The 16,429-nt window shown below is 42.5% G+C and overlaps 3 protein-coding genes across 3 annotated transcripts; 1 reads left to right on the forward strand and 2 right to left on the reverse strand.

The window, feature by feature from the left end:
* Positions 1-792: 792 nt before the first annotated feature.
* Positions 793-3,916, reverse strand: psmb8b (proteasome subunit beta type 7b). Its single transcript, NM_001123535.1, has 6 exons — positions 3,703-3,916; positions 3,272-3,413; positions 2,801-2,912; positions 2,242-2,371; positions 1,838-2,042; positions 793-1,508 (listed from the first exon to the last, which is right to left on the reverse strand). The coding sequence occupies exons 1-6, from the start codon at positions 3,826-3,828 to the stop codon at positions 1,420-1,422; spliced, it is 804 nt and encodes a 267-aa protein (NP_001117007.1). The 5' UTR covers positions 3,829-3,916; the 3' UTR covers positions 793-1,419.
* Positions 3,917-4,941: 1,025 nt separating this feature from the next.
* On the reverse strand, positions 4,942-8,974 carry psmb13a (proteasome 20S subunit beta 13a). Its single transcript, XM_014141746.2, has 8 exons — positions 8,732-8,974; positions 8,278-8,371; positions 7,968-8,065; positions 7,640-7,780; positions 6,072-6,187; positions 5,867-5,925; positions 5,507-5,658; positions 4,942-5,348 (listed from the first exon to the last, which is right to left on the reverse strand). Exons 1-8 carry the CDS (start codon positions 8,791-8,793, stop codon positions 5,237-5,239), a joined length of 834 nt encoding a protein of 277 aa, XP_013997221.1. The 5' UTR covers positions 8,794-8,974; the 3' UTR covers positions 4,942-5,236.
* Positions 8,720-16,324, forward strand: psmb12 (proteasome 20S subunit beta 12). Its single transcript, XM_014141748.2, has 6 exons — positions 8,720-9,002; positions 11,095-11,165; positions 14,743-14,874; positions 15,278-15,407; positions 15,495-15,639; positions 15,909-16,324. Exons 1-6 carry the CDS (start codon positions 8,970-8,972, stop codon positions 16,034-16,036), a joined length of 639 nt encoding a protein of 212 aa, XP_013997223.1. The 5' UTR covers positions 8,720-8,969; the 3' UTR covers positions 16,037-16,324.
* Positions 16,325-16,429: the final 105 nt, after the last annotated feature.

Here is a 16,429-nt window from a genome sequence, read left to right on the forward strand (position 1 = left end):
TTAACCCTAATTGCTCCTCGTTCTGGATAAAAGTGTCTGATATGTAAATGTTTTAATAAAATGCTTCTTAGAAAAGGGGTCATCTCTACACTGTTTCTTTGAGTACCGGCACCTATCTGAGTCCAAATCAAGCACTGGCTGTTAACAACAACAGGCGTAACTAAATAGGGGCCTATACTCATTTTGGGTACTGTTTAGTGTACTGTAGGTGTAGGAGTTCCACAATTCTTTTGTAATAGGCTTTTGAATAAATAACGTTTGAGATATTTTGTTGACCTGTATGAAAGATGTTTGAATAAAATGCTTATTAAAATAGATAATCTCTGCACTGTCTATTTTGTCCTGAACATGATCATATGATAGAGACTAGAATAAATCATGCTTGTCTGGAGGTCCACAGCACTGCTAGTTATCATTCTCTACTAATCAGGGACTGATTCAGACCTGGAAAACAGGTGAGTGAACTCTGGCCGATGAATCAATTATATTTATTGATCAATAAACTGCCAGGGAGAACAGAGCAGCTGTAGCAGTACTTCTGCCCTCTAGGGCTGAAATGTAATAGCCTATCATGTTATTCACCAAGACCTGTTGCACAGAATCCTGCTTGGCAACAGATAATATTAATGTTGGTAGACTATTTTATGGAATGTAGTTTGTGTAAGGGATGTAATTCTCTATAATAACCCACTGGGAACTGTAGAATACTCCCCATGTAACTACAGCACACACCATTCATATCCACAGTGACCCATTTATCAAGCTGAGAAAATGAACATAATACGGGAGAAATAGGCTTCTTCAGGTTTTATGGCAAATTCATTCCATTAATTTAAAACTTCCTCTGATATCACAAACATTTTGGTTGTAGAATTTCATTTGTACAATTAACTCCTATACTAAGGTGGAAATGTACAGAATGGTGACAACCAAAAGATACCTGGGCAAACACATCCGACTGGTTTGGGACATGTATTTGTGTTTCAGGAAACAGTTTGTTGGAGGCAGATACGCTAGGCAAAACTATACGGACTCTGAATTTTACTTCCTCCTCCAACTGTTGGTTATGAGGTTATGTTATTTGACCGTTTAGTAGGCTAAAACATTTGACTAAAACTCTTCAGGTTACAAAATTGTCAAGTGTATTTCACAAGTCTCAACAGACTTTACAAAGAAAATAAAAATCAAGGTTTGTAGTATTAGTATTGTATTAAACAATCCTACAAACCTTTTCCAATGACTGGCACTGGTAAATAATAATTTTAATAGGACTGGTAACAGTTGCAGCAAGTTGTGACGGCATGTAAGACCTTCAGGTTAAACAATCCAGAGGATGCAGTTTGAAAACTGTCTTTATTTGAAGCAGTGCTGGGATCAGTTGATAGAGAACACAGTGTGTCTGTAGAAACGGATCTATGATCAGAACATGCCCTTCCTGTAGCGGTGGATCAGCTCTGACACGTCCTCCTTACACACCTTTATCCAGCCGTCCTCCTGCATGTGGTACACTGGACAAACACAGACACAGTTACACATAAATACATTTTAAAGGTATTGTTTACATTGTAATTTCCTATGGATTCAGCATATGACTACTTTTTACTATGGATACATCCTTATGAGATTAGATTATAATTGTATATTTAGTTATAACCTCGTGAGTGGAATTCACACCTGGAATTTACACAACAAACAAACAATATCTCAACATACATCAAACTCAAACCTGCACCTATCTATGCTTCACATGGTCTCACATGAACTGACTTAGTTATTAATAAGTCGAGTCAAATGAATCATTATAGAATGAGTATAGGTTCAGAACAAGGTCACTCACGGTTGACCACTCCTCCAGAGTAGGCGTCTCTGTGTGTGGCGTGGGTGATGCCGCGGCGGCCCAGCTCGTACGCCTCCTCTACCGTCATGTCCTCACGGTAGCCGCTGTCCACCACTCCGTACGCATAGCTGCTACCACAACCAGTAGAGAACATACGACCAGAGAGACGTGTGGCGTTATCATCCACGTAGTACAAACCAGGGCCCTGGACAGCAAGACAAATAAATCAATACTCATCAATAGACATGACAACTGGAGACTCTCCAATGGTACTCAAAAAATGTAGGTACCATCAGGATGAACATTTTGGCTATAAAATAAGGTTTTCAAATAAACACACGCACGCACAGACACACACATACCACAGGCACACACAAACCCCACTCCTCCCACCCACCCTGTACCTTGTTGTCCCAGCCAATGATCATGCTGCCCATGGAGAGGCCCATGCCTCTGTATCCCAGCATCATGTTACACAGCAGCTTAGAGGCTGCAGACACTGAGATCCTCTGCTTGTTCCTCAGTTTGTACAGCCTGAGACACAAAGAGATGGTCAGTCACTGTATGAGACAAGGCAGTCAGAGTGCTGAAACACTGGTTTACTTCCAGATACATTTTGACTCACCGAGTACATAAAGGCATTAATGTGGCTTGGAAGCATGTCATTAACACCAATACAGGAGAGGGCTAGTCTAGATAACAATTTTGGCCAAAACGTTAAGTAGATGGTAACTACAAAGTTACTGGTTGATATTGATATGGTTGTGCTGTGCTTACTTTACGTCCCATGCATTTGTTTTGAGTGTATGGAAATTACATTCATTAGTACATTTTATGGCCCTCCCCTTGTGCATAAGCCTGACAGACAGACAGACTTACACAGACAGGCATCAATGATTATGATATTAACACCATGTAACTGTATAGCAGGACTCAATCCCACAGAGACAAGTTTTAACAGACCTGCACTCCTTAGCCAGCAGTCTCTCCCAGTACTGGCAGTCAGCAGCACTACCAGACATGGTCCCCAGCAGGTAAGGATTGATCTCTATCACCTTGTTAGCCTCCTTCGACGCTGCAGGGAAAGACAAATGCATGGCAAAGAGGTTAGAGAATGATTTCTTTATGTTCGGTTACAGATCTCCCAGAGATCAATTCTGCATCTGACGTGTTGGATGTGTCTCCGACTGCTGCTGGAAAAATGTAATGGACCAACTCAAGGCTGATCACATCAACGTTCCAAGGTAAATCACATCAAAATGGATGATCTTACAATTACCACTTGTAGATGTTTTAGTGCTCACAATATAGTAGTAACAGTGGAACGCTATTACTAGTTTCTTACTGTGTAGAGGCACAGTATTGTCATATGAACACAAGTGTATGACAGAAATTATAGACTAAAAACGAATCCCTATGGAATGTGATGTTTACCAATGTAGCTGCCGGCTGAGGCCCTGGAGTCCACAGCCACAATGACACCATGGCGAAATGTGAAAGCCAGTGTAGTAGTACCATGGTTCAGATCTATGGACACGCCACCTTCACGGCTGCATGACTTCAGGAACCCTGAAGGCTGGAGAGAAAGAGCGAAATATAGAGGGGGACTGAGAAATAGATTGATCCAATCGTTTAAAAAAATGTGAGACAGCAGCTCTTGTCAACATTTTGTCAGGTGGTATACATGCGTGTGCGCGTATGTTTGTGCGTGCGTAAAAGTGTGCTTGAGGTGAGTTGTGAGTCTCCATTGAACCGTGCTTTAGTAAGGTATAGTTCACTTCACATAGGACACATTAGATCACCATATAATTGTCACAGAAGAAACAGAAACGAACTGCAGAATGAAAGACGCGTAAAATACTCACATCCACTCCAACCGGGACAGCAAATTCCTGATTCGGTCGGTCAACAAGATGCCCTACTCCTGTTCCAAGAATCTGCCCACGAAGTCCCGCGTGGGACTTATAACCACTTACGTCGAAAAGTGCCATAATGATTAAATCAAATATAAGAATGTAGACTGTATCTTAATAAAATTTGAAAGCGAAAATACAGCTTGACTTCGCTCTGACGCGTCAAGGAAATATATTTCCTAATGCAAACGAAACCGAAAGGGTTTTTAATATACATTTTCATTCCTAATCGAAAAAGTAACCCAACTGTTACTTATAATATGCGTACTCATTCCGAGTATTATTTGACTATAGCCTAACCATCCCTAGTCATACGGATAAACAATTGTTAATAGACATTAAGTTTTGACATGATTTCTCACAATATACAGTAAACTGGCTGAAAACGTATCACACATTTGGCCAATCGCAGAGTATAATTTGTGGGTCGTCATCAGTAAATATGAAGACTTACCTGTTAGAGGTTTACCGTGCTCAAGGAGTCACTCACAAAGAGTCACAGGTAGAGAACTACAATGAACGAAAATATAAATTAAACATGTAAAGTGCTCGTCCCATGTTTCATGAGCTGAAATGAAAGATACCAGGAAATTTCCAGCTTATTTCTCTGAAATGTTGTGCACAAATGTGTTTACATCCATGTAAGTGAGCATTTTATATTTTGTCAAGATAATCCATCCATCTGGCATATCAAGCTGATTAAACAACATGATCATTACACAGGTGTACCTTGTGCTGGGGGCAATAATAGTCCACTCTAAAATGTTTTGTCACACAACACAATGCCACAGATGTCTCAAATTTTGAGGGAGCGTGTAATTGGCATTCTGACTGCAGGAATGTCCACCAGAGCTGTTTCCCACCCATGGCTGTGCCCCTGCCCAGTCATGTGAAATCTATAGATTAGGGCCTAATGCATTTATTTCCATTGACTGATTTCCTTATATGAACTGTAACTCAGCAAAATCATTGAAATTGTTGCATGTTGCGTTTATATTTTTGTTCAGTATAAATGTTATGCTGTATTACATTTGAAATATCTAAATCTCCTGGATTGTAATAGCGGGCATATTCTTCATTGGTGGACCATGGCAATAATATAAAAAAAAAAAAACATTAAGATTCTGTGAGCTGAAACTGCTATAAGGAAAGTGGAAAGCTAAAAGTGAGGAGGAAAAACTCAAACACGTATTCATGAAAAATAATAAAGACCTTTTATTCAATCAATCACTTTCCAATATTTCACCCAGTGCATATAGACACAGCTATGGCCTAGGCCTACTATACCTGTTCAAAATGTATTGCTGACTACAGTTCATTGAACTAAGATCTTTATGTGACAATGTTTTTTTTATGGCTTTGCATTGTAGTGTCACCTAGTAGTCACATCTTGTCATTATTAGGTGTATTGTATTCACTGATTTTATGTCTGAATATTGTGATAAGCCTCTGTGACTGTATCTTTGTCGTTTCTGAGTGCTCAGGTTCAGGCGGTATCCATCCGCTGGACTGTCTCCTGCACTACCTCCAGCTCCAGAGGGACTATTTTCTCTGTCAAAATAGATGTTGTACCTGGGCGATACTTGTATCTTCTCTGCCTGAGTAAGAGAAAGAGCAAAGAGAGAGAGAGAGAGAGAGAGAGAGAGAGAAGATAAGATAGAAATTAATCACTGTTCTGTCAAAAAAAAAAAAAATCTCAAATATGCTGTCTAGAATAATAGTTGAAGCAGAATCTGAGGATGTGAAAACAATTTACCTCTTGTCTTTATACTCTGACTCCTGGTACGGCCTGATGTAGTCCACCCCCTGTTTCGTGATGACACAGATATCTATGTTGTTGCCTGAGCCCAGGTCACTCATGATGCCAGAGTGGATGGCATCCCGGACCAACTCCTTAGCCTCCTCCAACTAGAAGGGCATAGGGATGAAGAGTGAGTGAAGGGACTGGAATGGGGGAGGAAGGTCTGTAATACATCCAGCTTAATGTAAACAAATCTGATGCCTTCTTTATGGTGAGTCCAATGACTTAACTCTTGAGACTTGAAGTCTATCGATGTGATGGCATATGAACTACATGTACGACAACCCCTAGCCTGCCTAAGGAAAAGTCACTCACCTCCATATTAGGTTTGAATCTATCCTCCAGAATCCCCAGAGCGGCCAAGTCACCAGACCCTACACAAAACACAAATAGGAATCAATTAAATGTCATTATTTATAGATTATTCATGACTAGTCGATGAATCAACTAATAATGGCCCACACAATAGCAGTATATGGATGTATGCTTATGTTTGCTTGACACAGTAGCAGTCCCTCACCCATTGCAAGGTATGGCACATTGTCTATGCTCCCATAGGGCCCCACTGTGTAGAGGTGATTGCCAGTACAGTCCACCCCTCCTAGGATTAGACTGGCCCCTATCTGGCCCCGGTACCTAAACACACACATATGACATACATTATGAACAAACAAGAATGACTATTTTGAATCAAACCTATCTGACATGAAAGGCGGTTACATTGGAGCGGCTATAGTGGTGGATGAGGTGAGTTATTTCAACAGAATGGGATGCTTAAAGGGGCCATCTGCAATTGCTACATCCATTTTTGGACTTTTAAATCAATGATATGTACCCATTGATTCTTGAAGAATATAACTTATAAATACCTCATGAGCTTAGTTCAACTGTCGTACCCGTAGCAGAACCCAAAATAGAATACTTTTTTACTCCAATGTTTGTAAACAATGTAATTCTAAATAAACACTTTATAGCCTCAAAACATGGGCCTAAATTCAATCAGTTCAGCTTTAACCCACAATAACTGACAACTGCATAGCATATCATTGTTTTTGTTTAGGCGATGTCTGAGGTGTAACTGCATTGGAGCTGTCAAACCCAGATGCGGCACCTGGCATTATACTGTACATATCGCAGACATTGCCATAGGATGCATTAGTAGAAATACCATGCAGCCGTGTTCGAACACTGGAATGTGTGATGTAATCTATTCTACACCTTGATTAGGCTGATAAAAATCCTTATTATTTTGTTTAGTGATTTTGTATTTGACCACATGAGCAGCTGCTCACCGATTTGCCAGCTCCAACACAGTTACACCTCTGACATCGCCTGAATAAAAACAATTAGAAACTGGGTGGTTCGAGTGCTGAATGTTGATTGGCTGACATATCAGACCGTATACCACAGATATGACAAAACATTTTTTTTTTACTGTTCTAATCATGTTTATAATAGTTTATAATATCAATAAGGCATCTTTGAGGTTGGTGGTATATGGCCAATATACTGTAACACGGCTAAGGGCTGTATCCAGGCACTCCGTGTTGTGTTGTGCATAAGAACAGCCCTTAGCCGTGGTATATTGGCCGTATACCACACCTCCTCTGAACTTATTCCTTAATTATATGCTATGTGATTGTTGGTTATCGCAGGTTAACGCTGAACTGATTGAATCTAGGACATGGTAAAAAATATATATAATTTTGACCTCACGGATGGTCAGTCCTTACATCCATAACTCTGTGTATGAATTTGAGAGTGGTTACATTTCTCCAGCCCCATCCCCCAGCTGTTTACCAAATCAGTGGCAGGGTGTCCGCTTTTTCGTTTTTTGAACTGCAGATTGCAGTTGTTCTAATGCAGTGGTTCTCAACTCAATTGTTGAGTACCTCCAACAGTACACATTTCTGTTGTGGCTCCGGACAAACACACCTGATTCTACTAATCATCAACCCCTTGACAAGTTGAATGAGGTGTGTTTGTCTGGGGCTTCAACAACAATGTGTACTGCTGGGGTTACACGAGAACCGGAGTTGGTAACCACTGCTGTATTGGAGAGTTTTAAAGATACACACACACACACACCTGAATAGCATGTCCTGTAATATGTTTACTGCCATCACGACACGTGGGTTCCTGCCGCTGGTCATAGAAAAGATGGTAAGGTTGGAGGAGAGCATGTCGGTGGTCTTCTCGGTATCCGCTGCAGTTCCTGCACCACAGCAGCTGAGAGAGGGAGTAAACAGGAGAGGTCAGGAGAACAATGGATGTGTGGGCATGGATATCTCAAATTAAAGTGAGACTACATTTGTTCACTACTCTTTCACTTCTCTCTTCCACACATGACAATCAATTCCATTCTAAACATAAGTCACACATGGACTATCCCTTCAACAGGTGTAGATCTACTCACTACATATTGGGGGAGATGTAGTGGATCTTGGCACACATCTTATCAGCCACGACTTCACCTGAGGTGGCCCGCGTGTCTGCTCCCAGAACCACTCCATCCTGCACAAACAATGACCCAAACAACACTCCATTTCACTATCAGTATACACAATTCATTTCCATCATTATTGTATTTTTTTTAAAGTCACATAAAGACAGGGCAAGGATCATAATAATATATCACTATGTAAAATGTACTGAAATACTCCCACTATATGGAGTCTTCCACTTATTAGAGATGCCTGCCCTTTATCAGTGGACATCACTCTCACCTTGCACACTACTCCAGCTATGGTGGTCCCTGTCTTCATAGGCTTAGGTGCCTTGGTGTGTCCTCCCTCAAGCAGACCCTCCAGAGCAACATTTCTATTTGATAAAGATACAGACTAATCAAACACACTGTAACATAATACCAATAGTGTAGCACAAAATCTTACTAAGAAAAGCCCTGTCTAACGATGACCAGATCAATACAATTACAATCAGCTGACTAACACATAGAAGTATGACTTTCATTAGAAGAAAATGCAGAAAGAATCAAATTCAACCTTTACAATTATGTAGACTTCCTGGTCTTTTTTAGAAAGAATATTTACACGATTATACAAGATACGTTACTTTCACTTTTGATATAGGCTTGGTATGCGAAGAGATTATTACGAAGTTTACTATTTACCAAAAAAATACGAAATGTTATTATCCTTAAAGATAAAAGGGAAATCATACCTGGAGACGTTCTCAAAATTAAATCCCGATGCAGGTGTTTCGACAACATTTGTTAGCGCCATACCTGAAGAACTTTATTTTGCACTCAGTGGTTAGATTTTGACTTCACTACAGTCGCGCATTTCAAGTCCCTGAAGAGGTCGCTATTTTCTTGACATGGTGTGACTGTATGTGACTGAGGGACGCAGTTTTATCCGAATTTTTCATCGGTTTTCGGAAAATACTGGAAAGACACTTTATGGACTCTCAAATCAAAGGAGTTAGCACTGGCGTAAGTTAATAGTTTTTCATATTTTGTACCTGATAATGGTAAATTGAAGCTGCGATTAACAGTACATTTTGGGAAGGACGTAGCCGAATTTACAGTGAGGGTTTTAATTCTAGGTTGCCTTGTTGATTTTTGTCATAAATTCATCTCAGTAGCCTAAAGCTGAACCTTCAAGGAAAACGTTTATACATTTAACTTGATAATAATAGACTTATTTCATATTTTCTGACGAACAAAGTGCTGAATTTACTTTCGTTTTTGAGTCGTTCATCTGCAACTCAAACTCAGGGTATAAATTAGCCTACACTTTACCACTGATCTGGGATCAGTTTAGCCTCCCCAGATCCCAACCATAGTTTATCCATTGACTGTAAACTTTAGGAAAACTAACCTTAAATAATATACACTGCTCAAAAAAATAAAGGGAACAGTTAAACAACACATCCTAGATCTGAATGAAAGAAATAATCTTATTAAATACTTTTTTTCTTTACATAGTTGAATGTGCTGACAACAAAATCACACAAAAATAATCAATGGAAATCCAATTTATCAACCCATGGAGGTCTGGATTTGGAGTCACACTCAAAATTAAAGTGGAAAACCACACTACAGGCTGATCCAACTTTGATATAATGTCCTTAAAACAAGTCAAAATGAGGCTCAGTAGTGTGTGTGGCCTCCATGTGCCTGTATGACCTCCCTACAACGCCTGGGCATGCTCCTGATGAGGTGGCGGATGGTCTCCTGAGGGATCTCCTCCCAGACCTGGACTAAAGCATCCGCCAACTCCTGGACAGTCTGTGGTGCAACGTGGCGTTGGTGGATGGAGCGAGACATGATGTCCCAGATGTGCTCAATTGGATTCAGGTCTGGGGAACGGGCGGGCCAGTCCATAGCATCAATGCCTTCCTCTTGCAGGAACTGCTGACACACTCCAGCCACATGAGGTTTAGCATTGTCTTGCATTAGGAGGAACCCAGGGCCAACCGCACCAGCATATGGTCTCACAAGGGGTCTGAGGATCTCATCTCGGTACCTAATGACAGTCAGGCTACCTCTGACCAGCACATGGAGGCCCCCCAAAGAAATGCCACCCCACACCATGACTGACCCACCGCCAAACCGGTCATGCTGGAGGATGTTGCAGGCAGCAGAACGTTCTCCACGGCGTCTCCAGACTCTGTCACGTCTGTCACGTGCTCAGTGTGAACCTGCTTTCATCTGTGAAGAGCACAGGGCGCCAGTGGCGAATTTGCCAATCTTGGTGTTCTCTGGCAAATGCCAAACGTCCTGCACGGTGTTGGGCTGTAAGCACAACCCCCACCTGTGGACGTCGGACCCTCATACCACCCTCGTGGAGTCTGTTTGTGACCGTTTGAGCAGACACATGCACATTTGTGGCCTGCTGGAGGTCATTTTGCAGGGCTCTGGTAGTGCTCCTCCTGCTCCTCCTGGCACAAAGGCGGAGGTAGCGGTCCTGCTGCTGGGTTGTTGCCCTCCTACGGCCTCCTCCATGTCTCCTGATGTACTGGCCTGTCTCCTGGTAGCGCCTCCATGCTCTGGACACTACGCTGACAGACACAGCAAACCTTCTTGCCACAGCTCGCATTGATGTGCCATCCTGGATGAGCTGCACTACCTGAGCCACTTGTGTGGGTTGTAGACTCCGTCTCATGCTACCACTAGAGTGAAAGCACCGCCAGCATTCAAAAGTGACCAAAACATCAGCCAGGAAGCATAGGAACTGAGAAGTGGTCTGTGGTCACCCCCTGCAGAACCACTCCTTTATTGGGGGTGTCTTGCTAATTGCCTATAATTTCCACCTGTTGTCTGTTCCATTTGCACAACAGCATGTGAAATTTATTGTCAATCAGTGTTGCTTCCTAAGTGGACAGTTTGATTTCACAGAAGTGTGATTGACTTGGAGTTACATTGTGTTGTTTAAGTGTTCCCTTTATGTTTTTGAGCAGTATATTATAAATATGTCATAAATATATTATCAGACAAATATATTACTATATATTATATTGTAATTGTAAGCTCACCCCATCTAACTGATTATTAATTTATTACTGATTTTTAAAATCTACAGACCACCATCTTGGCGGTGACGTTCAATGGAGGGGTTATCATTGGCTCAGATTCCAGGGCGTCCATCGGAGGGTAAGGAGGACCTTCAACACCTGGAACCAAATGAATCATATTGCCCCTCCTTTCCTCTATGTCTTTATGATCAAGTCTGTGACAGGCAACATATTAAATAAATCAGCCATCACTTATAGCAATATATACATTGGAACGTGTCACTAGGAGTCTCTTCCTAATGTTTCTCCAGGAGTCTCTATCTAATGTGTCTCCAGGAGTCTCTATCTAATGTGTCTCCAGGAGTCTCTATCTAATGTGTCTCCAGGAGTCTCTATCTAATATGTCACCAGGAGTCTCTATCTAATATGTCTCCAGGAGTCTCTATCTAATGTGTCTCCAGGAGTCTCTATCTAATATGTCTCCAGGAGTCTCTATCTAATGTGTCTCCAGGAGTCTCTATCTAATGTGTCTCCAGGAGTCTCTATCTAATGTGTCTTCAGGAGTCTCTATCTAATGTGTCTCCAGGAGTCTCTATCTAATGTGTCTCCAGGAGTCTCTATCTAATGTGTCTCCAGGAGTCTCTATCTAATGTGTCTCCAGGAGTCTCTATCTAATGTGTCTCCAAAAGTCTCTATCTAATATGTCACCAGGAGTCTCTATCTAAATCAAATCAAATCAAATGTATTTATATAGCCCTTCGTACATCAGCTGATATCTCAAAGTGCTGTACAGAAACCCAGCCTAAAACCCCAAACAGCAAGCAATGCATGTGAAAGAAGCACGGTGGCTAGGAAAAACTCCCTAGGAAAAACTCCCTAGAAAGGCCAAAAACCTAGGAAGAAACCTAGAGAGGAACCAGGCTATGAGGGGTGGCCAGTCCTCTTCTGGCTGTGCCGGGTGGATATTATAACAGAACATGGTCAAGATGTTAAATGTTCATAAATGACCAGCATGGTCAAATAATAATAATCATAGTAGTTGTCGAGGGTGCAACAAGCACGTCCGGTGAACAGGTCAGGGTTCCATAGCCGCAGGTAGAACAGTTGAAACTGGAGCAGCAGCACGGCCAGGTGGACTGGGGACAGCAAGGAGTCATCATGCCAGGTAGTCCTGAGGCATGGTCCTTGGGCTCAGGTCCTCCGAGAGAAAGAAAGAAAGAGAGAATTAGAGAGAGCATATTTAAATTCACACAGGACACCGGATAAGACAAGAGAAATACTCCAGATATAACAGACTGACCCTAGCCCCCCGACACATAAACTACTGCAGCATAAATACTGGAGGCTGAGACAGGAGGGGTCAGGAGACACTGTGGCCCCATCCGATGAAACCCCCAGACAGGGCCAAATAGGAAGGATATAACCCCACCCACTTTGCCAAAGCACAGCCCCCACACCACTAGAGGGATGTCTCCAACCACCAATTTACCGTCCTAAGACAAGGCCGAGTATAGCCCACAAAGATCTCCGCCACGGCACAACCCAAGGGGGGGGGCGCCAACCCAGACAGGAAGACCACGTCAGTGACTCAGCCCACTCAAGTGACACACCCCTCCCATGGACGGCATGGAAGAACACCAGTACGCCAGTGACTCAGCCCCCGTAATAGGGTTAGAGGCAGAGAATCCCAGTGGAGAGAGGGGAACCGGCAAGGCAGAGACAGCAGGGGGGGGGGTTCGTTGCTCCAGCCTTTCCGTTCACCTTCACACTCCTGGGCCAGACTATACTTAATCATAGGACCTACTGAAGAGATAAGTCTTCAGTAAAGACTTAAAGGTTGAGACTGAGTCTGCGTCTCTCACATGGGTAGGCAGACCATTCCATAAAAATGGAGCTCTATAGGAGAAAGCCCTACCTCCAGCCGTTTGCTTAGAAATTCTAGGGACAATTAGGAGGCCTGCGTCTTGTGACCGTAGCGTACGTGTAGGTATGTACGGCAGGACCAAATCAGAAAGATAGGTAGGAGCAAGCCCATGTAATGCTTTGTAGGTTAGCAGTAAAACCTTGAAATCAGCCCTTGCCTTAACAGGAAGCCAGTGTAGGGAGGCTAGCACTGGAGTAATATGATCAAATTTTTTGGTTCTAGTCAGGATTCTAGCAGCCGTATTTAGCACTAACTGAAGTTTATTTAGTGCTTTATCCGGGTAGCCGGAAAGTAGAGCATTGCAGTAGTCCAGCCTAGAAGTAACAAAAGCATGGATTAATTTTTCTTCGTCATTTTTGGACAGAAAGTTTCAGATTTTTGCAATGTTACGTAGATGGAAAAAAGCTGTCCTTGAAACAGTCTTGATATGTTCTTCAAAAGAGAGATCAGGGTCCAGAGTAACGCCGAGATCCTTCACAGTTTTATTTGAGACGACTGTACAACCATCCAGGTTAATTGTCAGATTCAACAGAAGATCTCTTTGTTTCTTGGGACCTAGAACAAACATCTCTGTTTTGTCCGAGTTTAAAAGTAGAAAGTTTGCAGCCATCCACTTCTTTATGTCTGAAACACAGGCTTCTAGCGAGGGCAATTTTGGGGCTTCACCATGTTTCATTGAAATGTACAGCTGTGTGTCGTCCGCATAGCAGTGAAATTTAACATTATGTTTTCGAATGACATCCCCAAGAGGTAAAATATATAGTGAAAACAATAGTGGTCCTAAAACGGAACTTTGAGGAACACCGAAATTTACAATTGATTTGTCAGAGGACAAACCATTCACAGAGACAAACTGATATCTTTCCGACAGATAAGATCTAAACCAGGCCAGAACTTGTCCATGTAGACCAATTTGGGTTTCCAATCTCTCCAAAAGAATGTGGTGATCGATGGTATCAAAAGCGGCACTAAGATCTAGGAGCACGAGGACAGATGCAGAGCCTCGGTCTGACGTCATTAAAAGGTCATTTACCACCTTCACAAGTGCAGGAGTCTCTATCTAATGTGTCTCCAGGAGTCTCTATCTAATGTGTCTCCAGGAGTCTCTATCTAATATGTCTCCAGGAGTCTCTATCTAATGTGTCTCCAGGAATCTCTATCTAATATGTCTCCAGGAGTCTCTATCTAATGTGTCTCCTGGAGTCTCTATCTAATATGTCACCAGGAGCCTCTATCTAATATGTCTCCAGGAGTCTCTATCTAATGTGTCTCCAGGAGTCTCTATCTAATGTGTCTCCAGGAGTCTCTATCTAATGTGTCACCAGGAGTCTCTATCTAATATGTCTCCAGGAGTCTCTATCTAATATGTCTCCAGGAGTCTCTATCTAATATGTCTCCAGGACTCTCTATCTAATGTGTCTCCAGGAGTCTCTATCTAATATGTCACCAGGAGTCTCTATCTAATATGTCTCCAGGAGTCTCTATCTAATATGTCTCCAGGAGTCTCTATCTAATATGTCTCCAGGAGTCTCTATCTAATATGTCACCAGGAGTCTCTGATGTGTCTCCAGGAGTCTCTAATGTGTCTCCAGGAGTCTCTATCTAATGTGTCTCCAGGAGTCTCTATCTAATGTGTCTCCAGGGGTCTCTGATGTGTCTCCAGGAGTCTCTGATGTGTCTCCAGGAGTCTCTAATGTGTCTCCAGGAGTCTCTATCTAATGTGTCTCCAGGAGTCTCTATCTAATGTGTCAACAGGAGTCTCTGATGTGTCTCTATCTCCACTTCACCACAGGAGCTACGTGTCCTCTAAGACCATCAACAAGCTGATCCAGGTCCATGACAGGATATTCTGCTGCATCGCCGGCTCCCTGGCAGACGCTCAGGCCGTCACCAAGGCTGCCAAGTTCCAGATCTCCTTTCACAGGTATGGACCACCCTGTCCCTGTCTCTGTCCTTGTCTGGTTCAACATAGCTCATGATTGTTGATATCAGACTAATGAAGCTTGATTGATGTGTGATTGATTTGTATTATTAACAGCAATAAGGAGACCTCCATTTTAGATCTGATCTTAGTAGTAATGTGCAGCCTACATTTACCAGAAGCTCTTATCCAGAGAGCAATTAGGCTTAAGTGCCTTGCTCAGTGGCAGATTTTTTTGACCTAGTCAGCTCGGGGAATCGAACCAGCAACTTTTCAGTTACTGGCCCAAACCTCTTAACCACTAGGCTACTGCCTCTTGAACTACAATAGACATAGAAACAAACTGTGGAATAATCCTGATCCTGAAGGATGACATGTCTTCTCTGTGTCTATCCTGTGTGATAAGTATTCAGATGGAGTCCCCTCCTCTGGTGAAGGCAGCAGCGTCCGTGTTGAAGGAGCTGTGCTACAACAACAAGGAGGAGCTGCAGGCCGGCTTCATCACTGCAGGCTGGGATAGGAAGAAAGGGCCACAGGTGTGTAACAAACAGACATAGAATAGAACACGATAGAATAGAACACACACACACACACGCAATTTCTAACCGTTATTTCACCTCTAGGTTTACACGGTGGCCTTGGGCGGTATGTTACTCAGTCAGCCGTTCACCATCGGAGGATCAGGGAGCACGTACATCTACGGTTACGCCGACGCCAAATACAAACCTGACATGAGCAAAGAGGAGTGCCTGCAGTTTGCTACAAATGGTAAAAGTTGATTTTTCCCTTAGAATCTCATAGGCTTCATTGTTTTATTAGAATGGCACTGTTTTCATTTTATTTTATTGAAAACATCTTCCGGTGGGACAGGAGAGTGATTGTAGGATGGGTTTGCTATGGGATTATTGGCACTGGAACACAAGAGAGCTGTTCCTGAAAACGTGGACAGATATGGTCTCATACCCACCTCTACCTGCCATCTGATCTATTTTCCTCTCTTTCCTCCCCCTTGTTTTTCTCCTGTTCACCCCACCTAGCTCTGGCCCTAGCTATGGGCAGAGACAATGTCAGCGGAGGCGTGGCACACCTGGTAGTGATCACCGAGGAGGGGGTGGAGCATGTGGTCATCCCTGGAGACAAACTACCCAAGTTCCACGATGAGTAGAGTGACACTACAATCAACCAATCAGTGACACTCTGTGAGATGACTCTTCACTCAATCGTTCACTGTTGTTCATACATGCAGAACTTGGTGTTCATATGCCTGACTGTTCACATCAGTTTTGGGACTGCGGATAGAATAACAGTCATGATTTCCAAGAGACCAATGTGAAAATCTCAGGTTCTGCCTATGTGTTTTATAATCTACACCGTGTTCGTTTTGTTTATGTGCATTATATTTGTTTACCTAATGACCTCTGGGTGGAATCAATAAAATCTTAAGTAAAAAATATGTGTACACTGCATGTAAGTGTGTTTGATTATAAATATGTAAATCTGAAGGTCCCCACTATAATTGAGTAGACTATTTCTGAGGGAATAGCACTATTTAATTTGA

Source organism: Salmo salar, chromosome ssa14 (genome assembly GCF_905237065.1).
Source record: "Salmo salar chromosome ssa14, Ssal_v3.1, whole genome shotgun sequence".
Classification (NCBI taxonomy): domain Eukaryota; kingdom Metazoa; phylum Chordata; class Actinopteri; order Salmoniformes; family Salmonidae; genus Salmo; species Salmo salar.

Bases quoted from the DNA above. Each gene is read 5' to 3' on its own strand.
- psmb8b (NM_001123535.1), bottom strand. From the start codon at position 3,828: ATGGCACTTTTCGACGTAAGTGGTTATAAGTCCCACGCGGGACTTCGT. The intron at 2,372-2,800 runs GTCTGTTAAAAC...TTTGTGTCTCAG, and splicing joins CTGCTGGCTAAGGAGTGCAG to GCTGTACAAACTGAGGAACA. The intron at 2,043-2,241 runs GTACAGGGTGGG...CTTGCTGTCCAG, and splicing joins TCATTGGCTGGGACAACAAG to GGCCCTGGTTTGTACTACGT.
- psmb13a (XM_014141746.2), bottom strand. From the start codon at position 8,793: ATGGCGCTAACAAATGTTGTCGAAACACCTGCATCGGGATTTAATTTT. The intron at 6,188-7,639 runs GTGTGTGTGTGT...GTGTGTGTTTAG, and splicing joins TTACAGGACATGCTATTCAG to GTACCGGGGCCAGATAGGGG. The intron at 5,659-5,866 runs GTGAGTGACTTT...ATGCCCTTCTAG, and splicing joins GATTCAAACCTAATATGGAG to TTGGAGGAGGCTAAGGAGTT.
- psmb12 (XM_014141748.2), top strand. From the start codon at position 8,970: ATGGACTCTCAAATCAAAGGAGTTAGCACTGGC. The intron at 9,003-11,094 runs GTAAGTTAATAG...TAAAATCTACAG, and splicing joins TCAAAGGAGTTAGCACTGGC to ACCACCATCTTGGCGGTGAC. The intron at 15,640-15,908 runs GTAAAAGTTGAT...CACCCCACCTAG, and splicing joins CCTGCAGTTTGCTACAAATG to CTCTGGCCCTAGCTATGGGC.